General features: G+C 36.8%; 1 protein-coding gene across 2 annotated transcripts in view; it reads right to left on the bottom strand.

Moving 5' to 3' along the window:
• LOC104150522 (EGF-like repeat and discoidin I-like domain-containing protein 3) overlaps positions 1-25,096 on the bottom strand; it is a 251,960-nt gene that overhangs the window by 10,050 nt on the left and 216,814 nt on the right. For both annotated transcript variants that reach the window (XM_068925621.1, XM_068925620.1), the window contains one exon: positions 3,522-3,677. In XM_068925621.1, coding sequence (XP_068781722.1) covers positions 3,522-3,677 — 156 coding nt within the window. The remainder of the gene's footprint in view (positions 1-3,521; positions 3,678-25,096) is intronic.

The raw sequence follows: 25,096 nt of genomic DNA, 5'->3' as shown, positions 1-25,096 counted from the left end.
GCATTGCTTTTTCTTCAGTTGTTTTCATTCTTCATTTGCTTTTTTGTGCCACTGCACTCTGATGCAAACTCAGGATGAAGGAACAGGCCAGAGCGTGGACAGTATTTCTGGTGCTCTACAGATTCAGTGGCCAAACCTCACGAGAGCACAGTGAATCAATGCACACCTGGCTGGAGTGATGACGCACTGGAAGGTTTTCCTGGGTGACGTTCCATGTCTTGGGTCCAACAGAATTTCTGTACTCTAAGCAATTGAAGGGACGAGGGAAATAAGCAACTCCAACGTTCATGTCTAATGAAACAGATCAGCTTGTTAAACGCACAGACGAGGCCAAGTTTCTCAATTTTCAAAAATGGAGTTAAGACTGGTAGTTTAAAGTGGTCTTAACAAATTGGAGAAGTGGTCAGAAAATACGACATGCAATTTAATATTGATGAGTACCAAGCACGTACCTTAGGAAGTCATAATCAGTGTCACAGATAAAATATGGAGGATGATGGGGAAAGTAGTAGTTATGCAGTAAAGACTGTACAGATTAGCGTGAATCATAAATCGAATCTAAGGGAATAATGACATACTGTTCTAAGAAAAGGTAAGGAGAGGAAAGGAATGTATGGGGATCATTATAGAACTATCTCATGTAAAACAGATAACATAATATTTCTACTCAGTATTATTAAGGCCTCAGCAGAAACACTAAGACAAGTTTGAGAAACCACAGTTTAGGAGAGAGGTGAACAGCTGGATGGTGGTCCAAAGAGAATCCAAAAGAATGATCTCAGGTTTAGAAAATATGACCTTTGAGGAAAGAATGAAAGGATGAAGTTGTTTTTTTTCCCCCCAGAGAAGAAACAAGTTAATAGACTTCAACCATATAAAACTGAAAAGAAGAAGATAAAGAACTGTTTCTTGTGTCCTCTGAGGACAGGGCAGGCTTACTGCAGGAAAGGGGAGAAGTAACCCTCCTACCTTTAAAGATTTAAACACTGGAATCGATTGCTTACATTGTATAATTTTAATCACTGGCTGTTTCTACAAACATATTAACTAATACTCTGTCAGAGAATGGTTTAGGATATGAGTGTTGTACCTTGGTCAGGTGAAAGACAGGGGAATGAACTAGGTAACTGCCTCAACTTTTTAAACTGGCAGTCTGTAACCTTAGTTCAAACAACTAAGGATTCTTTGCACCTGATCCTAGGGTAGCAGTGAGGGACTACTCAGGGTTTACTGAAACCCATTTTCTCTGAGAGGGGATGGGTGAGAGAGTAGCCTCTTCATAGGCTGAGACACACATGTCTAGGTGATTTCTTAAGATCCTTTTCAGGCCTATCTTCTGTGAAGTTATGTCAAGTTCACTGACTGACAACTAGAACTGTGGAAGGTCAGACTCTGGATAACTAATGTTATCTGGAAAAAAATTAAAAACAGGAAAGTTGTTTTATATTAATATCTGTGAAACAGAAAGGATGTGATCTAGACTCATCAAGTGATGTTGTTTGTACATTTTCTACAAACCTAAACTCAGAAATTGTAACTTCTAATCTCCAGCTAAGCGTATTTGATCACATTCTGCCTTTAATTGTTTCTGATTTGTTAAGGAATCATAAGAAGATATGTCTATTTTATTCTTAGTGATGTTAATTAATACAGGATGTGAGATGTTTTAATAAGACAATGATTAAAGAGTTTTCCATTGTTCCTAATGGATAATACACACAGCAATTAACAATCCATCTGATGATGAAAGCAAAGAGAATTTAATTACCTTGGCAAATGCTATAAACAAGTGTAGACTAGCACAGTGCTGTTAAGCGAGACTGCATTTTCTTTTAGATTTGATGGTGACTGTCACTGTGTTTCTCACTAGAGACTTGAATGCATGTTGTCTTTTTCACTATAACGAATGCAACAGTTTGCTAATAGAAGTTTGGCTCGAAGAAGGTATTACTTTCACAGTAGATCTTTTGCTTTTGTTTTTAAATGCCAGGGATTTAAAATAGGGTGCGTACAAAGTACTGAAGGGACCATCTGTCACTTATACTGAATGCATTTATGGTATTTCTATGAAAGGAGAGTTTTTTGTTTCCAGTGTTTATCTGACATCCAATTACACTAGACACATCCATAATCATAGGCGTCAGGACCTTCTCAGATGGATGGATAAAAGAACTGATTTCGTTTTCCCTATCTAAAACCTTTAAGAATTTGATAACCAAAAATCTCATTGCAGGATAAAACCACAGCAAACTGCCATTTTGCTCTTGATGCTGTGATTCGATAGCATATTCCTTTGAAAATAATTTGCTTACACTACTTCTATGCATGCACACATACAGGTATGTTCATATTAATCCAGGAATGTAGGATATCTCCCACTAACATTGAGTGTACATTTGATCAATCCATTAAAATCAGAGAAATTTTAAGAGATGCTGAAGTCTAATTTCTCATCCATAAACACACCCGTATTCATACAATATATATCAATAGGCATCATAATCTCATTGCTTCCAAAAAAAATAAAATGAGTTGTCATATATGAAAAGTATTAATTTTTATGAAGAATTTTTGTTTATTCTAAGAAAAATACATACAAGCGGGAATGTTTATTCCTCTGAATACAGATGGTGAAAATACCAGATTTGAGACCTCTATTATCAGACATATCAGCCATCTGGTACTTTTATTAATGTATCTTCGTTCCAATTAGACATAATTCCTCAAAAATATTTAATAAATCATTAACATTTTGTCAGACTTCTTAATGTTTTCTTTAAGTAATGCATATACTGTAATTACTTTCTTAACAGACATTTGAGCATACTATGAATTCAACTATTTGCAATTTAAAAGTGTTATACAGTTTAAAGGAAACGTGTAGTGAGCAATACCCTAAATAACATGAGAAAAGTTAAATGCTTCTAGGTAAATCTATCAATAAACTTACACTTTCTTTATGCCTGGACATTAAACATTTGCAAAGGAAGTTGTGAAACTTTTTATGTTTTGTATTAATTTAATAGTGCAATAAAAAAGGATCTTTCCATTGGGCATTTGAAACCCTGAAGTGATTAATCTCCAGAAAAAAAGAAAACAACACAAAATTACTAGATAGTGGTGCATATTAAAGGTGTACTTTACAAAAAATAGTACCGCCTTATCAAAATATGCACTGAGACACTGTTCTCCAAGACACAAATAAACTACTATTTATATACATTCTCCTGTAAAGTTAAAGGAAGGAATAATTCCAATAAATGGAGAACTGTAAAGTTTTATGTCTCATATTTAATAGCCTTAAACCAGGTGCATTGCACCGATAGGTATGCTATTACAAGCACTGTGAATGTCATTTTGTTATATGATTCTCTTTTATTCACCTTGACTTTTATCTGTGAACCCTAGGCATACGGAACTGCATAAAGCAGACAATAATCTACAAGCTTTCTGCACTGGAGTTTCTACAGACTTAAACCTCTGTAAATGCAACCCAGATATAAATTTTCTCATTACTTTACCTTATCCTTCTTTTGTTTTTCATCCTGGTATATGATCCAGTGCTCCCCATCATTACTGTAAGCAAGCTTGTAGGACCCCACAAACTGGACATGACCAAAATCTTTAGCTCCTTGAGTAATTATGCCAGTGACTTTTGTAGGGACAAGCAGGTCAACCTATAAAAAATGATACAGAAATAAAACAAAATACATGAGAACATAATTTAAACAGGTTCTGCTCACAGCCTGACTTCACATTACACAAAAGCAAAAGCGCTGCATCGTGGCAGATAGTATCTGGAACAAGGCAGGAAAACCCCAAAGTTGTTAAGAAACTCCTAAAGGCAGGTGGCTGAGGACCCAGTTCGAGCAGCGGCTTTGCACAGTTTCAAAACTGTGACTACTGCAAGGTCTAGTTCAATTCACTTTGCGTAGGGAAGAAATTAGGATTAGCAGGGAATGACACAATACTTTTCTCCAGCATTGCTCTTCCAACTCAAATGCTGACACAATATACAGTAACTTTTTCCTTCTTCAAACGCTGAGTCAATGTTACATAATTAATCACTCCGCTTTTCTTTTCTCTTTGTTACTTACTGTTTACACGTCCTTATGGTAGAACTGTGTTAATCTTGAACCAGTTCCCATAGTGCTAGGTGCTGTATGCATTCTCAAAGAAACAGTGTTTTCTGTTGCAAAGAATTTATAACCAAAAAGTGCTCCCACGTGCTCCTAATAATCAGAACACAATAAGCCAGAGTTTGATTCCTCCACTGCCTTTTCATTTCCTTTACAATAACAGAGGCTGTGCTTTACTAAGCCTTCTAAAACGTTTGCTATCACATTTCTTTTTTTACTGACCTTTTCTCTTTTTTTTTCTCTTTGGGATTTTATTTCTTTTTCTTCTTACAAAGCTCTAACTTTTTCATTTCCTGATTTTTTGAGTTATTTTGTAAACTTAGCACAAGATTTTTAAAAATTCAAGGCAGAAACCTTATTGCCTAATAAAATCTGGGCTTTCAAGTGGCTTTCACATGGGTCAGTTGTAAGTAATTAGTGTTGTTCCTTGGGGACACATCTGTGATCAATCCTCTTGAATTAGAACTCAACACTGATTGTAACAGATCTGTGCTACACTCTTTAGATTAAGGTAATTAAGGAACAGAACACAACAACAGAAGTAAAATGACCTAACAATGTATTTTTAGGGGCAGAACGGAGGATTTAAATTCCCTATCAGAACCGACATTTCTGGAAATACAGAGGTAAAACTGAGGCTTCATTTTGTGACTTAAGCAATGAGTGCTACCAAAAAAAGAAAAAAAAGTAGATTTATTTCTGACAATAAATACTTGTGAAACAGTAGCTATTCTTAATATTGTCAGTTAACTCAGGCTAAGAACACTAATAGTAAAAATATTACAATAACATAAAAGGAGGGATGAACTCGATGAGAAAATGAGGGATACGTTTTACAACAAAAAATCAAAAAGAGAACATGAAAAACTATAGAATCTGTGACTTATCAAATGCTGAAGATCTAGTCTTGTGATTTTGGGAGGCCGAAGGCCTCAGAGCAGGCTGGGCTTTGACTGGAATCTGGGGCAAACAAAAGGACAAACGTGATGCAAAGTACAAGAAATGAAGCATGGAAAGGAAGAGAAAACAAACAAGCAAAAGAAGTCATCTAGCCTAAGCCAAAGCTTCTGAAAGATGGAAATCATAGTTTGGACACTAAGAAAATAATGCAGAAAACTATGAGAGTACATATTATTAGAAAAGAAGAGAAATAATGAGTCATTAGAGCTATCAGACAAGGAAGACTGAAGACGCCTGCCTAAACATTCAAATAAGGGTAACAAATAATGAGTAGCAAACCATTTTAAGAAAGAGGTGGAATAAATTAAGAGGCTTCAGTACTGAGACACTATGACAGTGAATACAAAACTTAATTGTCCAGAGATGATCCAAGGGTTTTGGTTCCGGCAGAATGAATGAATTTATTGCCATCTGACAGCAGCAGTGCTGATGCCTCCAAAGAGCACCCCAGGCTCTAAGGGAAGTATCCCTTGGGAGGCTAAACTCTTTTTGTTTTCTCCTTAATCAATTGGGGGGGGGGGGGGACTCGGTCAGTGATCATTCAGAGCTGGAGTCTACTTTAGATGGTCTCAGTCACTGAAGAAAACTCTGGTGTAAGGAGTGCAGGGAGACTTGCTTTCATAGCCTGAGTTGGCCTTTGTGAATTAAACACTGTTAATTAGGTAGTAAAAAGATATGTTACACTTTTTTACAAGGTAGGATGTCATTGCTACAGTTGCTTTTTACTTATTGTTACATTTAGCTGAGAAAAGAGGACGTGTAGAACTGTACTTAGAAGAAGCTCCAATTATTGAAATAGATGAGCGAGACCTCATGCTACCTACTTCTCCTCACTTACAGTTCAGATGCAGAATGAAGAGGTCTGTCAGTCTCCTTGTCTTTTACGGATTACTGAACACTAGGTATCTAGACTTAAAATTCCAAATACTTCTGGAGTCTAATTTTCAAAAAGGTTGATTTGGTGAGGAATCACTGATTGGTCCACACTTTTAGGTAGCATAAAATAAAGAATTTAGGACTCAGCTTTAGGTTTTGTTTATAAATAATTCTGACAGTAGCATTTTCCAGGTGTAACCTCTTTTCAGCAGAGAATGTTTCTTATACTAAAAATGAATGTACCTCTTGTTAACCAAAAACCATGCCTCTATGAAACTGTTGTTGAATTTTTAAAACCTTGAAAGTAATCTAAATGGATTTCGCAAATATTTAACAAGGCCATGACATTCAGAGTATTTCTCACTGAAATTCAGAACAGGGAAGAAAAATTCTCATTAAGATTCAGAGGATTTCACAGGTAAAATCACAATAAACCTCTATTATCACACAGATCCAGAGTTAATAAAAATGTCCTAGTAACAGTTGTTTCGTGCTTACAGGATACATCCATTGGCCTTGTACTCTTGTTCAGGAAAATGATGTGGGAAGCTGAAAGATAATTTGGTATGTGTTTCATCTTTTTTCTGAAAGACTTACATAGCACTGTGTAGAAAATATATGTGTATGTGCTATACGAAAAACTTGAAGTTTTTGAAAAATTGAAGTTAAAAAGCAACCAATAGACAGGGCCTGTTCTAGGTCTTGACAGTACAGACAAGCTAAATTGATGGGGGATGGAGAAAAAGAAGCAATGGATATGGCACTAGTATCTCCCTCCCATATTTTAGCAACTTATTTATTTACTCATACTACTGGTAAGAAGTCTTCAGATCTGTGAGTAATAAAGATTGCTATTAATCTGGCATTAAGTGAACACAGGTGCTACGGTGTGCCTTTATTACCTTCTGCAAAGGGTTAAAACTTCCTTGCTTTTCATCCTCCACATTTAAGTTACTTTGGATAAGAAAGGCAAGCCGAATTTACCCCAATTTCTAGGCAAAACATCTACGTTAAAATAATTTAACAGAAAGTCATAACTTCCCATCAGGACACATTTATTCAGACACTGCAGACTGCAAGTAGCAGGCAATCAAACAAATTACCAGGGAGAAAAGCTGAATTAACGCACAACCACTACATACTTTTCAAAGCTGAATGTGATTAACAGGATCAGAATGTGACTTCGTCTTTTTCAATGCAGCAAAATTCAGAATGTGGTAGAGGCAATTAGTCTGCGACTGATAGGAGCATTAGCTGGTTACAGGAAGAACCATGGTTTACAGTTCACTGTACATTTCTACAAGCAGCTGATCAAAAAGCAGTTTAACATCTTGTGTCTGAAAGAACTCTCTTGGACTATAACTACTTTCTTTGTATATATGTTTCCCACCTTCAGATGTTAAAGGCAATTCAGCATTAAAGTGTGATTTGGAGAACAATTAATTTAAGAAAGCACAAAGATAAATCTATCTGAATACACTTTTTAAAATAAAATACAGCATGAACATGCAGAACTATGTGCCAGTGTGCAACTAAACATAGAGTGATTAGTGTTTCTACTTACACTAAGAGGAGGTCTACTTGATCAGGAGGAAACAGTCATATACCTCCTCTGTCCATGCTTTGAGTGGCCTAACCATCAGTCCCGAGCTAATAAACCTTGACTATTAGCATCTGACTATGTCTGAAGTTCATGTAATTGCCTTTGGAGCTTCAAATTGGCAACGTTCACTCCTCTCAAGACCAGAAGCATAATGACAAGACACTTGTAGACATTGGAGATAGCTGCCCATAAGCCAGCTTCTTGGATCTGGAAGCAATACAGCTACCTTTGCACGCGTCATGCTTGAACATGGCTCTACTGCTTCTGGACTCAAGTCGGCCCTCCAACTTGGGTCTCCGTTACCTCAGCAATCTCTGTACCACGTGCAGTAGACATGCCGTGAAACAGCTATCATTGCTTTCTGAGTGGCCCCATCCCCCAACACACCTCTTCCCTCTCCTACACACTTAGTGGAAATAAATTCAGTATCAGATTTTTGCTGGGATTATAAGGGAGGCAGCAGAGCACTTGAAGGGTAGGCCAGGTGTGGACAGGACTCAGGAGAGCAGATAAAGGAAGGAAGTGGTTTTCAAGAGACAGAGACCACATGTGGAAGCTGAGTGACCATGCAGCTCAGGCTGAGTGCTCTTTCCTGGACCAGAGGGACACTGGCTTTCAGAAGACAAGCCCCAAGAAAACACAAAATGTAGAAGTCTCCAGTGCTTCAGAGACTAACAAGGGAGACAGAGAGACCTAAATGGCAGTACCTTGCAAAACCCAGCCAGGTGGCCTAAAGCACTTTAGATTAGGAAATCAATACACACAGTTGGACTATATTTATAGTAACAAGCAGCAGAGTGCAATGGGAAAAGATCTGTGAAGCAAATCAGCTGATATTGAGAACTGGATTTCAACACAATATGTGCTGCAGGGGACACACGATGCACAAGTGTGCAATTCAGTGGTTGGAATATAATTGGTTTTTATGCGCATCTTTTGGCTTAGTTTCATCTGAAAAGAATCCATTTTATGCTCTGTGAGGGCACTCCATGATGTAAACCAAAGCACGAAAAGTGGAGACAATCTGAAAAAATAACATATTCCTATCTACAGTATAACGTTAACATAGACAAACCCTCAGAATCAATGCACCCTCTTTATTTTGCAATGAAGATAGTAACAAAGTGGCTTACTTGACCTAAGCAATACTTCAGTTACGCATCCCTTCATCTCAGGACACGCAATGCTAGCTTTGATTCAAAGATGCAAAGGGGAGAGCTGGAATGGAAGATTTCGGGAGTGTTGAGAGCTGAGGTATTTATTGGTTCATTAATGTTTATAAATAATTACTTAAACAGGTCATCTCAGTCCCTTCCTTATACAGGTGCTGTTTCTGATCCCAGTAGAGCTACCCCCATCCCATTTTATAGTAATTTTTAGGGGTGTCATTTCTCTGCCAGGGTTTTATCATTTACCTTTGTCTTCTGTGGACTGTTTTTTAACTCTTTTGGCAGCTAATACTGATTTAGTTCTGAGGGGTCCTACTCTGTTTGGCAAAGGAAAGAGTTTCTTGGACTGGAAGCACCAAGGAAGGACCAAAAAGAAGTTAATCTGGAATATGGCCCATGTATGAATAGGAGAGAAACACTGCAGAGGTGGTGATGGTACCTAACCTTAGGGGATTGACAAAAGAAGGCTTGCATGGTCTCCAGCTGTTATTTCACCAGGATGCAGACCTCTCTACCATACATGCCAGCCCTCTGAGGAGGATATCTTAGATATTTTGGTATGCTTAAATAGCATTAGACACTTACAGTTAGACAACTGAATCCCACCAAGACTGCTGAGTATGTTTATGCTTTCCAATGCAGATTACTCACTCTGCATTTAAAATCTGACAATTCCCAAAATAAGTTTTCCAGCGAAACCTCCCCGACAGGAAACTGGCACACAGGTACAACGGCTATCTGTACCCAACCTGAGGAAAGGAAGGACAGGCTGGGAGTATCTACAAGCATAAAGGCAGAATTGCAGTTCTCTATTTTATTGAATCAGGTGTAGGTACTGCCCCAGGTTCCCTGTGGCTAGCATTCTCCTCTGTGTTCAAACACCAGAGATAAAAGTAAAATTGGTGACAACATAGTACCTTTGCCACAGATGCACAATATATAAAGGTCTCTAGCAACATTTCAGCAGTATCTCTGTTTGTAAACCGTGAAGTTTGTCATTTCAGGCTGTTTTCCAGAGGATCAGATTAAAAAAATAAGAACTATTTAGTAAATAATCCATCATGCCTAGTTGCAGCTAAAATGTTTTTAAGCAAAAAAACTCAACCAAGCAACCATATACACTTTGGTGGAAAAATCTCATTTCCATAAGAAGCTTCATGAATAGCAGAGTATTTTCAGTACAGTTACTTAGATATACACTATTATGGTAAATATTTATTAATTCAAGCTGAAAAATTAACAGTAAGAAAATGGATTATGAGACAAAAGGAGATCTTCTAGAAGAAGTCATAATCCTCCATAAGCAATTTGACAGGAAGAAGACATTTCAGAGTATTCCTGTAAGAAGGATTTTCATTTTTTCTTAATAAAATAAAATAAAATAAATTCATCTACATTTAATTGGATCCATATTACTTAACATTTAAAGCTACACTTTTGCGCATGTACCTAGGTAGAGATGGGTGCTTTTCAGATGAAATAAGATTAAAGACTGCCATTCTTTTTCTTCTCCAAAATTCTGGATTTTGTTTTGCTTGCTTCTTTTTCAATTTTAGTTTAGACCTTTAACATTATTTTAACATCATGCCGTATACTTTTAACAGATGTAGTCCTCTAGGTTAAGATAATAAATATAACACTTATTTTCTTATTTAGTCTTATTTGGCTCTTGTTAAAAAACGCATGCACTTTAAATCACCTTACATCTGCAGCAACAGCACAGAGGAAACAACGGTAGAAAGAATACTACGTAACTTTAGCTATCCTCAGCACAATTCAAAAGCTAGAAACTGGGGTATGAGGCACATCACCGAAAATCTTTATGAACTGTCAGAAAACGTATTTCAGATCCTTATTCTGAAATTCTGATATATTTTGATGTGAAACAAACACACAAGCTCACAGAAAATTTCATTTCAATGAGAAACTGCATAAGTAGCAGCTACTACTTAAAGAGTATAGATTGTGTGAATTCCTTACTAATGTATTTACTTACTAATTACTATTATATAGGTATTAGAAGAAAAAGAAAAAAAACTCACTGAATTACTAAGTAATTTGCTCAGAATTTCAGTAAAACATCCAGTTAAATCAACTTTGTATGACCAACCACAAAAGCACTTTAAGAGTTACGTATATTTCTGACGTAGAAAAGTTTAATAACCACTTTACTAAACCATGTCTAATCTCACTTTGCTGTTATTTCAAACCTAAAATGTAAAAAAAAAAAAAAAAAAAAACAACCCCTCAAAACCCCCAGATTTTAGCCTTAGGATCTGGATTTTCAAAAGTACCAAAGGGAGTTGCTACCCATTTCCTATTGGAACTTAGTGTGGCTGATGTTCCAAAGTCATATGGGGCACACTGGTAAATCCTGTCCGCAGCACAAAAGAGATACCACTGCTTTCATACAGATCCTCCTAACTGGAATCACTTCTCTGGGTGTTGGTGACTCCCAGAACTTATCAGGGAGTACTCACCTCCTCACAGGAAATGGCAGTACCTAGTATGGTCAGGTCTGAAAGTACTGTGAATTAAAAGAGAATTTTGTATTTCAAAATTAAAACATATCTATGTATAGAAATATTTTTTTCTGAAAATGTGATTGGAGGTTTTTCGTAGCGATTACCTAGCTTATGGCAATTGGTCACTATATTGCAAGAAGCCATTAATAAAATAGCAATACTATTCTTTCTTCTGTGCAATAACCAAAGCTTATCAGTCCCTGTGATGATGCTAAGAGATTTAAAAATAGTCCATGAAATTACCAGTGATTAGACAGGTTTAGACATCTGGTGGAGTTAGAAGAAGCTTTTGAGCTCTATTAGGATGCTTGAACAGTTTGATAAAGATCTGTTACACTCGTCTGTGTTAGATCAATCAATTGGAATTCGTGTGGAAAAGTCAAGGACAAAGCAATATGCGGCACACAGTCATTAAAAATATAACAGAACAAAAAAGGATTATGAATACGAGCATGAGTAGTTCGTGATACAACACATTGACAGTATATTATGCTACCTTTCTGCCAAGGTCTTCAATCGAACACTACTGCAGGCAGTGACTGTGCAGTACTATTCACTGATAGCCAATTTAAATGAAGAACAAAGAAGAAGTGAAGAACGTGACCACTCTTCCTTCCCACCCCCGGCAGCTAGTTACGGATAGAAACAGATATGGAAATAGGAAAAAAATTTCATTTACATTCATTTCTTTACATAATGGTATCTGTCTCTAAAAGCAGAAAAGCAGGTAAAACTGGATGATATAAGAGGTGCCTTTTGGGAATATAATTTCTGGATGATACAATTTAAAGCAGTTATTGCTGTACTACTAATAATAATGTTGATAACTTTTGCTCAAAAAAATTACAACTATGACTGAAGATGGAAAAAACCACACAAAAGAACAACTATCAAAGCAAAAAAAAAACCACGAAAAATATCAACCATTGCAGTTTCTGCTTCTCTTTCCTCCAATCTATGAATAAGGATAATCTCAGATTATCCTGAGATTTCAGATGGGCATTCTTCACTCTCTTTAGATTGTAAGAAGAGCAGGAAAGTATTTTTGCTACTTTTACTTATTTTACTAAAAGATATTTCAAGTTGATGAGTAAATTTAATCTATAAAATTTCCTGCGTGCCCGTGTTGTGGGCTCTCTCTCCAAGTGCGGATATGCTACTTTTCTGTTGAAGACCACTGTAGGAAATCTCAGGGAACCGAATGGGTAAAATGACAGCACAACACTGGCAAACATAGATAGGAGAAAACTTGGGAGGCAAGCTGAGGAAAAGCATCTATTTAATTATAAGTTTCCGAATGACACTTGATAATCAGAGAAGCGAAGGGTGAAGAATTTAACATTTTATGCCAACACTTTGAACCAGCATATGGTTTTGAATTGAAATCAGCAGAAATCTAGATATTTCAGATTTGATTTGTCTTAAGATTTTCTGTATGATATTATTTTAAATTCAAATCAAAAGCTGATTATTCAAGGCCTGGACCAGCAAAATCCTTCCCTGGAAATGGATTACTAAAATTTCTGCTCAGGTCTCTTTAGGGAAGATGGTGTGACTCCTTTTACTAGAGGATAAAAAATCTTTGTAAAAATTTTGAGATCATAAATGGGCTCACCTAAGCATGAGCAGTTCATTTTATTTTTAAAAGGAAAATGGTTGCTAATGGTGGTAATATGGAACGTCATTATTCACTCTGTCTCTTTTTCTCAGTTGATTAATAATGTTGCAAAATGTTTTGTGTGCCACATAAAAACATCCCAAAAATCTTTGGGTACCTGGGCTATAGATCAACAAATAAACTGAAGATAACTTTGCTCACAAGATACTGCAAGGTGACTAAAAAACTTGCCTGTTTGTTAGCAAAGTTCAATCTCCCGGAAAGATAAGTGGTGTTTAAGCTGAAAGCTCCTTCTTGTACTAAAAAGCTCTGAGTGTGTATGCCCCTTCTTTTCATAGCAAATGCAGCCAAGACAGCATCATTCAGCCATTCTTTTTAAGAATGAATTTGCCCATCTGTCAGCCAAGATTATTATGCCTAACCTGTGTTATACAGCTATGCTGCTGTAGCTACAAACTAAGAATGATACAACAAGCTTTTGCCTCCAGTGATGCACTGTTAATGACCAATAGAAAGAAAGAAAGAAACAAAATTGCTCCTGTCCAATTTAGGGATATCCTTGGTAATGTCTTCTTTAGTTAGAGAAATAATGCTGTAGATTTACAGAAGAAATCAGAAGTTTCTTCTTCTGTTTAGACTAAATGGCTTGGCACTTCTAAGGCAATAATCTCATAATATACTGATTTGAATACAATTAAAAGGTCTATTAATCTTCATTCTCCAGGCCATAAGAAAGATTATCTGTTATTAGTCAAAAGAACACCCTGAAGCACCTATTAGAGAGTTTCATAAATAGACCTGTGGTCAAAATAAGACTAGGCTCCTGGCAGGACATATTCAACCCGGGGCCTCAATTCTGTCTTTGATCTGACACTGGCATATTTTCTTGGCTTTCCAAACACGCTGCCATGCTTATCAGCTTTTTCCACCTACTGAGGAGAGTGTGGAAAGCACAAGGCATGACTGATTTAAGGGATTAAAATTTTGCTATAATTGCTGACCAAGCCTACAGTTATAATGGAAATTATTTCCCCCCTCCCTCCTGCCTCCAAGTTTAAAAAATAAAGAAATCACATTGTGCTGTAAGAAACAGAAAAAGATTCCACAGAAATATAAGCTGAAAGAGTGTGCTTTTGAAATAGCTGATAAGTATCTTGGTCATTAGGTCTATCTGGCCCAGGTTCAGCTTCTGATCTAGATTAGAAAAAGCAGAGTTATTAGAATGGACTTCCACATTCCAGATGGGAGTGAAAATTTAATAACTTTCTCTCATTCTTACCATGTATTTCATTCTAGAGCTGCAAAACTTTTCCTAATGAAAGTTGCACAAATACTGATAGGTTCCTTTGGGAGATATTTCAGGAATTTTCAACAAGGAATTTGACTTAAAATAACTTTCATGTAGTTCAAAACCAGATTTTAAACTGGATCCCACAGATGCAGCAATAGCTAGTTCAAAGTCCAGGACAATAAATTAAATATTAAATAAAACAGATTTGCAACCAAAGTTTTAGTTTTGGGAAGTGATTCAAAATTGATTTGTCTCTGAAATTTGAATATTTTTCATAAAATTAAAGTTGACCACTTTAACTCTGATATGCGTTTGTACTGGAGAAGTACAAAATGATCTATCAAAATATTTCATTTGCATAACAACAACTTGCAAAAATATGAATTAAACATATATTAAAGTTGATAGAGAAAGCACTGCTTTTTCACTTATAATGTTTTCCATTTTCTTCTAAAAAATGGGAAGAGAATCTCCATTGAAAAAAGATTTTTTTTCTAAATTGACAGTTATTCCATCTTTTGTACCTTAAGTAATTAATCAAGAGGATATTGATGCTTTGATGCCTGGCAGCAGGGTAAATCAATTCAGCCAAATGATTTTTTAAGCTTATCCATGCTCTTCTCGGTTTAAAAGAAGAGAACACAGAAGACTGGAGCTCTCCGAATATGGAAGCTGGTTGTCAAAGTAACATCTCTTTTGGAACTAAATACATCTCCCTAGGCATTGATGAACCATTACCTTGGGAAAACAACTGACTATCAGTGACTGGTCTGTACAAGTCAAATTAGTTGTGAATAATGTTATTATTTCATTATTTTTCTTCAGATCTATCAAAATAAACCCGTTTGCTCCCGAACCCCATGAGATAACATCAAAAATAGTGTAGTAGCTTGGCCCATAAATGTATCCATCTCATTCTCCCTTTTGACATTAGAATGGGGTTTTAAACATTTCTATAAGGTTAAGAAACAGAGGATCTATCTGACTGAGGTGGGAAACAGTTTCAAGACTGTTAAAACTCAAGAGGATTCTTACCATGCTCCACAGTACTTCCACTAGAAAAAAAAAAAAAAAAAACACAAATCATATGGGTATTTCTTTTTTTTTTCTTTTTTTTTTTTTATAACTATGCAACCTAGAGTAGGTTCCTACATGTAAAGCCTCTCTAAATCCTGCTGAAATGAATGGAGCGAACTTAGTGATTGTTAATGGGCACCATAAAGAGTCTTAATATCTTTGAGAAGGCAGTGGAAAGTCACACTGTGGCTGTGTAATTTTAAAGTATTTAATAATATTATTGCCATTTCCAGTATAGATACTATACATGCATTCCAAATCGCATGCTTCTTGCTTTCTATGTTTAACATACTAAAGATTAAGTTGTCAACCAAAGTTATATCATGTCTACACTGAGTAGGCTAGTAAAAACATTTAAATCATTTTTCAATATATGAATAGAATTCAAGTACCAAAATTCCCTAAGAGTACTTTCAAAGCAACTGCTTGCCACTAACATTTTTGAAAAAGAAGAAAACTATGGTTTTTGACCCAGAGACAGTAAAAGAGAAATGTATAGCTATAGCTGTAAAAGCAAACATAATCCCCTCAAAAACATAGCTATTTTATCTATTAAACAAGGCTCTATCCCAACTAAAGCAATATGTGAAGCAGAATATTTGCCAAAATCTGTATTTCTGTATACTCACACAAGCCTCATTGACACTTGTTGCAGCTAACAGAGCTACACATATACCACAGATGTATGTGTACTATATAACAGTACTCTGGGCTACCCTGAAACAGTAGAAAGAAATGAGCTGATGCATCATTAGTGAAGTTGAAATCTTCACTTTAAAAGTTCTGAGCACAAACACACAGAGAAGTCTGTGAAATCACAGCATTAGGAAATCTAAAAAGAACGTATTTTCAGCTTGGGCAATGAGTTTTCCTTGTAGATCCATCCCATATTTCTTGGGTTTTTTGTTCTTCCTTTGTGTTCCCAATGTTCCCTTCTTAAAGATTAATCTTTTAAATGGCTCCTGCAGCCCTTACTCTGCCAGGTGGGTACAAATCTAATTTATTAAAACCCAGTGTTTACTGTCAAAGCATCCTTGTGTCTACATCCTTGTGAAAAGCTTAGTAAAAAGAGCATTTTTCATTCAACTTCAGGCATGTGGAGGATGTCGTGACAACTCCATTTTCATACTTTAGTGGTTAAAAAATAATTTTAAAAGGATAATTCAGAGGAATAAACTTGAACACCTATCAGTTGCTTATGAGTCAAAAGTCTACATAAAAAGCACATCCTAATATAAATCAATATCTACTAGAAAGCAAAGCAGTACATTGGCTGGCAGACAGCAATGTAAGATCTTTAGCTCATCACTAAAGAAGCATATCTGCTAAGTACAGCTTTCTATCTATAATTCAAGTAAAAAATTACTCATATGTACTTTGCAATTTGATTTTCTCCACTGACTGTAAGTAGACGTTTCTCACTCATGTATTGCAATTCCATGAATTGGACTGTTTCCTATCTATTTGCTCTGTAGGCAGCAGAAAATATACTTCTATTACTATAAAGCAAATCAGCAATAATTTGTGTACTGACTTGCAATAGATTATCATGCTTGTATCAGATGACCCAGTGAAACAACATAATTGTAAGCTACGGCACCAAATAATGAAAATAAATATTTATTTTTACCACAGAAAAAAGAATTGTTTTAAAGAAAAATGGGCATTAATAGAAAGTTTATATTTTTTTAGAGGAATAGGACCTGAAGTGCTTTTCTGCACCAATAGATTCCCAGTAAGTTTTCTCAAAAGGGTCTTTCCAAGGTGAGGAAAATCAAGATATTCCTAAGGCCTTGGTGATGGATATAACTGTCTTGTTTTTCCCAAATGTGAAAAATGTTCAGCTCGGCAGATTTAAAGGCTTTGTGAACCTGAGTAAGAATGTTCTGTCTGGAGCAAGTCTCTGCACTGCACTGTGCTCCACTTCAGTTGGGATTAAACAACATCTTCATACTACCCCCAAAACACATAAACAAAGGGCCTGATTAACCTGCTTTATGTCTACTAATGTGGTTATCCCCATAAATTTCAATAAAAACCTTGGATGCATGCAGGTATAGGCACCAGAGATCCTAAAGTAACAGGAATTAATAGCTCAGGGAACCTGACCTACTTATATGACAGGCCATCATCAGTCTCACCCAAAAACTGTAATCCACAAAGATTTTAGTTAGGTTAGGCATTTCAATCCTTTTAAATTGCACAGCCATCAGGGAGATTAAGCTCTTCATACATACACTTTTGATTTTCAAAAAACCTGGCCTCACAGAAGGCGAGTGGAGTTAACAGAAACACACTGGGGTTAACGTGATTTAAGAGTCCTTTGTGACTCTTCCGGCTAAATGGTCCACACTATCTTGAACGAGAGAAACTAGGAAGAAGGATAACTTATGTACTACAAGAAGTGTTGATTTTATTAATAAAAAGTGAGCGGAAATTCATTTTACTATTTTACTCACAGCAGTTGCTTTGCTTGTAGCACCGCAGGTGAACTAAATAATTCCTAAATTAAAAATAACAAATAAACATCAATATATGAATCCCCAGTATTTCCAGAATTACCAACAAAATCAAATCGTATGAACCCAGGTACTATTTGCTGTATTCCGTAATTTATTTCTAAGGATGAGATGAAGATCCTTTGATGACAGCACATATTGAACTTTGGACTGAAAGAGAGACTTTGCATGTATGTCTATGAATTGTGGTAATGCACAGGACCTAAAGGTCAGAGGCTAAACCAGAGCATTCAGGTTTTTAAAGTTACTTTTTCCTCTGCATTTCTTTACTTCTATTTTTGATTAACTCTCCATTTGCAAAAGAGAACCTTAAAAGAAAAGTAGTTTTATTTTGCTTGTCCAAATTATATACATTTGAAATAGGCAATGGGCTTTCATTTACAAAGCACACAAAAACCCCACACAATCGCTTCCATTTTCTTGAGACTTCACATGGTTCATGAAAGCCTCACTGACTGAGATGGCGGTGAAATTATCTGTAAGCCCAAGCCTGGCTGCGTTTTGAGTGCCCAAAAGCCAGTCAGAGTGGCTTTAGACTGGCACAATTTCGAAAGAGCTCTTCTGTGAAATGTTGTCAGGTGGCACCAGTTCTTGAGAGCGGGTGGGAGGAGCAGCCTGTAGAGACTCTCCTGCTGGCTGCAGCTCAGCAGAGCATGCATGGCAAAGCATCACAGACCTGTGTGGTAACAAGGAACTCGATTCATTCCTGTTGCTTTCTTGATGCTATACAAATGACTCATGCAAGGCCTATTGAAGAAATTCTATGCAATGTTTTTAAAAAAACTCTGTTTTTAACAAGGCAGTTCTTTCAGTGCATTTGCATACTTTTGGCAAGTTCTATTTCCTATGCTGAAAATCCTTTGAAGCTGAAAAGTGTTCTTCCATTAAATGCATACACATAGTACATATACTTAACTACCTATATATATTGGTTTTTTTTTCAAAATATACTGCATTTTTGCTTAAGGGTTTTCACATTTCCTGAACTATGAAGCTGCTACTTGGGTTACACAAGTAAAACTCTCACAAACATACTCCTTATTTCAACTCTCCACTAAAACTTTGAGTTCTGATTTTTTTTGCTCACTGGCACTACTGCTTACCATACCTATCATTGCTTTGTGTAGGTCTTTATGTCAGGGCTATAAGTAAGTAAATAAATAAATAAACACACACACACACACACACACACACACACACACACACAATTTAGGATAAATTCAACTGTGATGTCGAATCACAGTATACTTGCATCAAGAGATGTAAGTATATTTGGAAGCAGCAGCAAATTGAGAAAGCAAAAATATTCCCAAAAGCAAGTAAGAAAAGTAAATTTCCTGAATTACAGGAAATCAAAGACTGATAAAATGTAGGTGAGCTAGTGAAACAATGGCTATGAAATTCTGCAAAATTGTATAGCTAATGTAACTGGGACAGTTGTAGCTAAGCACTCATACATCTTCAGTATTATGAAGGTGTAGGAACAAGCTGGATATTGGCTGATTTTAAGTTCCTAATATTCTTCACCAAAGCCACATGAAATCTTAAAAACATATATTTATATTATCTTTATTGACTCTATGTAATGTTTCCTTCTCTAGGCTCTGGGTACCATAGCCATAAATTCTAATCATAAAAAAATGTAGTCACGCTTAGAAACTTTAAAATAGCAGCTAGTGTTTGGTTGAAAGCAAAACATGAAATCAAACATAAATAAATATTGTCCACAGGGACAGGCCCTTTTGGTGTCCTCCTCTTTGCCCATAACGGTACAAATAACTGAGCCTCAGAGCTTCAGTGTGGAAGGTACCTTTTGAAGAACACCAGTGACAACAGCTCAAAACGAAGAATTCCTAACTCTAAGCACCCACAGCGACAGCAGATAGAGTGAGTAGAAGTTTGACATCTTATCTGACAGTTTCAAACTATTCTATGACTTGATTGTTCAATATTATTAGAAAGCAACAATCACCTGCCAGTGTACTCTATTTTCCCAGTTCCTTAATTTTTTTGATTTTTGGCCTGTAGAAGTCCTCAAGAGCAAATCTAAGTGCAATAGCACACATTTAGTCCTGTTCCTGGCCCACTAGTGACAACTGGGAATGCTTCAGGATTCCCTGGAAGTAGGGGATACTGTCAAATTTAGGAACATAATTTTCTTACTAATGATAACAAATGTATCAGGCTCACATGATATATTCATTTTCCCTGCAAACCTTGCTGTAGTTACATTCTCGCTAATGCATGCAAATGATGTGTCATTCCCTATACACACCTGTGCTTCCTTAAATATTTTGGAATATTGTAGGAATATCCTTCTTTTATTAATGTTTTCTATAACAGTTTACATTCACTTCCTCCTACTATCCCATTCTCTCCGACTTCTCTGAAAATTAACAAGAAGAATTTAGGCCAAAATAAGACAAAAAAGACTTCACAAAAGTTTACCAGGCACTGAAAATGCATTTAACCTGTTGACAAGTGCACTGTTACCCAGAATTCTGTTAAGTCATGGGCATCTTAAATTTAGCACTATGACAGTAAGAAATGTACTGCCGACTACACATTATATTTCATTTGTTTACAGTTTCTCAAGCTGCATACCAGGTAAGTTAGGTTTATTTCAACCCAGGAGTTGAAATGTAATGATCCTGGAGAAATACAGAACTAATCTTTTTGAGAAGAAAGCGCTGAACTAAAAGAAATGAAGCAGAGCTTGCAGTATTTTTATGTATTGCTTACAGTAGAGCTCTGCAATATGTATTACTAGCTGCAAAAACTCCAGAAAGAGCTAAGCCTTTTCTAAATAGAAAATTGAAATAGTAAAAAGGGACATGACATACACTTTCCCCTCCTTAAATGCTGATAATTTTATCTCTATCAAATTACTGTCCTAATTGTTCTAGGGCTGCCTCTTCATATAAGTAAGATTCACAGCTATATACATAGCCCAGTCCTAGTTGGTATGTGCTGTCAAACCATCCTGAAATGCAATCAGGAGGGCTGTCCTGCCATGCAGCAGATTGTGGACGGTGATAAAAGGTAGTCTTACCAGCTCCTGAAAGTCCTTAAAGAATAATTTTAAGAGCAATAGGAATGCCCTTCATCTGCCAGCTTGCAGTAGCAGCCTGGCTGTCTCGCGATGGGCATGTCAGTATTCTGCTCCTAGTGCCCAGGGCCGACGCAGATTTTCTCCAAGAGCTCCTCTCCTTTGCGGGCTTCCCTGCAGAGGTCTCTGCATGATGGGAAATATAGCACAACCTCTTTGGAGTGAGGGGGGCCAAAGGAGTCAAAGGTAGGAACCCATATGCTCTTGAGAAAGAGGTCAGCCCTTTCTGAGGCCCCACTCAGAGAGGGCACCGCAACGGTCTCCCGGTCCTCTCCAGCCACTACTCATTCAGCTTAATTACATTCTCACATGCTCTTGCTCACATTAAGGAGATCCTCTCCTGTGTTACTCAGAGCAGCAAGCAGGGACAACAGTCTGTCCAGTCTCTTCTCTGGTAGCACTGCTAATACTCAGAAGCATTTCAGGATGATTTTTCGTTCCTTATTTCCTGCGAAAAAAATCTTTTTATTAGGTGAAATATATTGATCAAGATCTCAGAAATAGCTAGAGAACACCAATATAGCAACTTGAGCCCTGCTCAGCTGACTGATTTCTCATTAATGGAAGGAAAGAAGATTTGAAACTTGATTCCTCAAGGTGAAAAGTTACACAAGACAGAGTAAGAGAAGAACATTCCCACAGAATAAGTCCCCCGCTGCTGCATACCGTTCTGTAAATGTACGAGGAAGCAGACCTACTATCATACGTTCACCCTGCACTTATGCTCTAACAGCTTTATTTTTACTACTTCAAATCAGACTGTAGATACAATTATTATGTGTGATGGGTATAGGAGTGATAATTGCCTCACCACAGTATTCTGCATAATGATGTAGTAATTTTCTGATAGAATAGATAGGTGTTCTTTGCAAATATGTAATATCATCCTCTCCAGAGGTCAAACAAATTCTATGAGTTAAATTCCTGGACCACTAAAGTCATTAGAAGTATGATTTCTGAAAAGTTAATTTTTTTTAACCTTGCAACTATTATGGGTAGTCATCTAATGCGCACCGGTTGGCTCACATTTCAGAAATCTGATGTTATTTCATCCTTACATCGGAAATCAAGAGTACAAAAATTCTGGATAAAGTTTTGACATATTTACTATAGTGGTGGATTTCTCCTAAAATATAGCCAATGTATTGGTGATAGTGGGATGAGCTGGTTAAAAGAAATTATGCTTTCATCCATAACATATTACAAACAAATATGCAGCACTTCAGAACTATGTACATATATCAATTATGCTTGAGACTGTCTCTCATCTGCAAGGTCACGCGAGGAACAGCGAGACGCTAGGCTTCTCTTTCTGCCTTTTGCAGGCATGACCTTAAATTAGCATAGTTTTCATGGGGTTTCTTCTGTAAAGGGAAATATGTAGTGTCTTACTCCCAGTTTCCAAAAATGCACTGATTAGCCTTGCATGTCTCTCATTCCACTGCTACAGTCTGACACAAAGCTGGGAGCTGTTGTAGCAGTGACAACTCCAGTGGCTGGCACAAAAAGTCCTGGCTCCCCGCTGAATCAGAAGTATCCTCATCGTACTATTTGTTTTCTAATTTGTTTCCCAAAGAACGTTACAAACAAAAGGTAGCAATGTAAAAATCTAGTCCTATTTGCACATCACAATTTAAATCTACTTAATTATGACAAAATTTTTGTAATTTTTCCCACAGGGGATGAAAACCAGCTGTTTACTTTTGAAAGTAATAAAAAAATTATATTTTCAATTTTTTACTTACTGGTTAAAATGTAAAACCCATAATAAGCTCACCACCGTAAAGCCTCCTGTGGAGACTTGAATTTTATAGCATCTACTCGCACTGAAGCATAGACTAGAAATACGTTAACATAACCAAAGAGATTGAACGCATAAAACTGCATGTGACGTTTAAGGTAACAAACTGAACCACTGTAAAAAAGAAGTTGATTATGATGCATCATGCTGTAATTGGTTTCTCTTACATTAAACTGGATGTCTCAAAATCAAATCTTTTCGCCTAAGCTACCTGTATTGTACTAGTGAATGTTAAGACTTCTCTGGTTTCATAATTTTGCTTCTCTTTTGATGCACAAGCATTAGATGCATATCACTGTGGAATATTTACAATGTATTCAGCATGGCTGATTTAAAATCTTGGCATCTGGCTGCTTTGTGATTGTATAAATGCAAAAGAGCCAAAACCTTACAGATTGTTTGGCTAGCTGCAGTGATAAATATTGATTAGTAATAAATGACTCCAGTGTCATGGATGCCTTAAGTACTGCTTCCAAATTAAGGTGCCCTACATGTTTTGCAAGCCAAAAGTAACGCAGTGGCTCCTATTAAGATGAAATATCTGCACCCTACCTTCAATAAAAATTCTCATGAATGAAGGAGCTGGAAAGTGGTGTTACACAGGAACCCCACTGCCATGGAAATATCAGCTATGTAGCTGGAAAAGAGATATCCAGCAGCAACATGGTGGCCTAAGGCGTAGGGCAGCAATAGCATCGGGGCTTGCCAGCCCACGCGACATATGGCGAAGAGGAGACAGATGGCCAACGTCCCTTCCCAGGCTCCAGCACTGTGGCTCTTGCATGCTTTGACAAACACGGTGATTAGGAGCCGGCACCAAACGTCCATGTGACCGAGAGAATGCAAGGACAGCAGGCAACAGCACAGGTGGCACAGACATGTACATGCAGTCCTTTGTTTATTTTAAGGAAATGCAATATCCACAAGAAAATTGTAACAGGATGTTGGCAACGTGACTCAGGCTGCTATTATTTTAAGACATGCTAGACTCCTGTTACATTAATATGAATCATTTTTCAAGGTAGGGAGACTGTATTGGATTTTTCCGTAGTAAAACAGACTAATATTTAACATGAGTCTGGCACTTGTGTTGCCTTTTATTGATAAAACGTTCAAAAGACTCTGCCTTTTTTGTTTTGGGAGTGACGTACTTGCGTTATAGGATCAACGGAGATGCAACTCAGGATAACCTTAATTATAAGATGCAACTGAGGATAACCTTCTTCCCTTTCTAAATCCCAAGATTTTGGCATGGTAGTAGGGAGAAGTGCAAAGGTGTGGATTACAGCTACTGAAGCCTCTCCAGGAATTTGACAAGAAGAACACTTTTAGTGACAGCGTCTTTTCTCCTCAGATGGATATTCCTGATTTAATTTCTCTTCTGGCAACGTAACCAGTGCATGCCTGCTATGTACCATGCAATATAATGTGATACATTAGACCAATGAATCTGAACATCATCTAAAGCCTTAGATATTTTTTATGAAAATAACAGAGCCACCACTCTATCCCTTGTGATAGGGCTAATCAAGAATAGCTCATCAGGTTGGCACCCAGGGACGGCCAGCAACAGCCGCAGTCACTGGGAACTTCGCAAAGAAAATTCAGACTCTGTTAACTTAATTCTCTAGCCATGAAAACGGCCAAGCCACCTATCGTGCAGACCAGTTGTGATCATAATGAAGGAAGGTTTCAGTCTACATAGTTGCCAAAAACCGTAACTTTTGCTGAGAGCTCTGAACTTCTCACTAAGTTATTCCACATGAATCAAAATTTCCAGTTAGTAGCTCCTTCAGACTAGGCACTTTCAGAAAGGCAGAGCTGACTATAACATCCTGAAGAGCACTTGCAGCCTTTATCGATACTGCTTAGAATTTGGTGAGACCTCTGGGCAGACAAAAATATCCCCAAAACCCCCAAAGAAAGCTCAGCTACTGCTAGACATTACTCAATATGTGGCATGGCCCAAGCAAACGCACTAATTGTTAAGTGTGTATAAAACTCAGTAAAAATAAAGTGCAAATGCACTGATAATGTTATTTTGAAAAATTAAATAATTTTGCAAATATTTCTATATTTGTAGAAATTTGTAAAAATGTATGTTTGTATAGATATGTACTGATTTGTAAATTTGAACAAAAATTAATACACAACAATTATGATGAAAAGTTTAAACCCTGAAGTCTGGGACTTAGGTATGTCTTTAAGCATGAAATTGCACCATACATGCAATATCTGTTGAGCAGTTGTACAAATTAACATTTTCACGGCAGTAAAAAAAAAAAAAAATAAAAAAACCCTAAAAAATTGATGTCTTACACAAAGCACTTCCTCCTCTTTCCTTGTTTCTGAGAAATCAGTTGCTACCTCACTACGCTCTGCCACATGAAGTAGTGAGAAGAACAGATG

This window comes from Struthio camelus, chromosome W, assembly GCF_040807025.1.
Source record: "Struthio camelus isolate bStrCam1 chromosome W, bStrCam1.hap1, whole genome shotgun sequence".
Lineage (NCBI taxonomy): Eukaryota > Metazoa > Chordata > Aves > Struthioniformes > Struthionidae > Struthio > Struthio camelus.
Note: the sequence above shows the minus strand (reverse complement) of the source record. Positions and strands in the feature narration are given on the sequence as shown.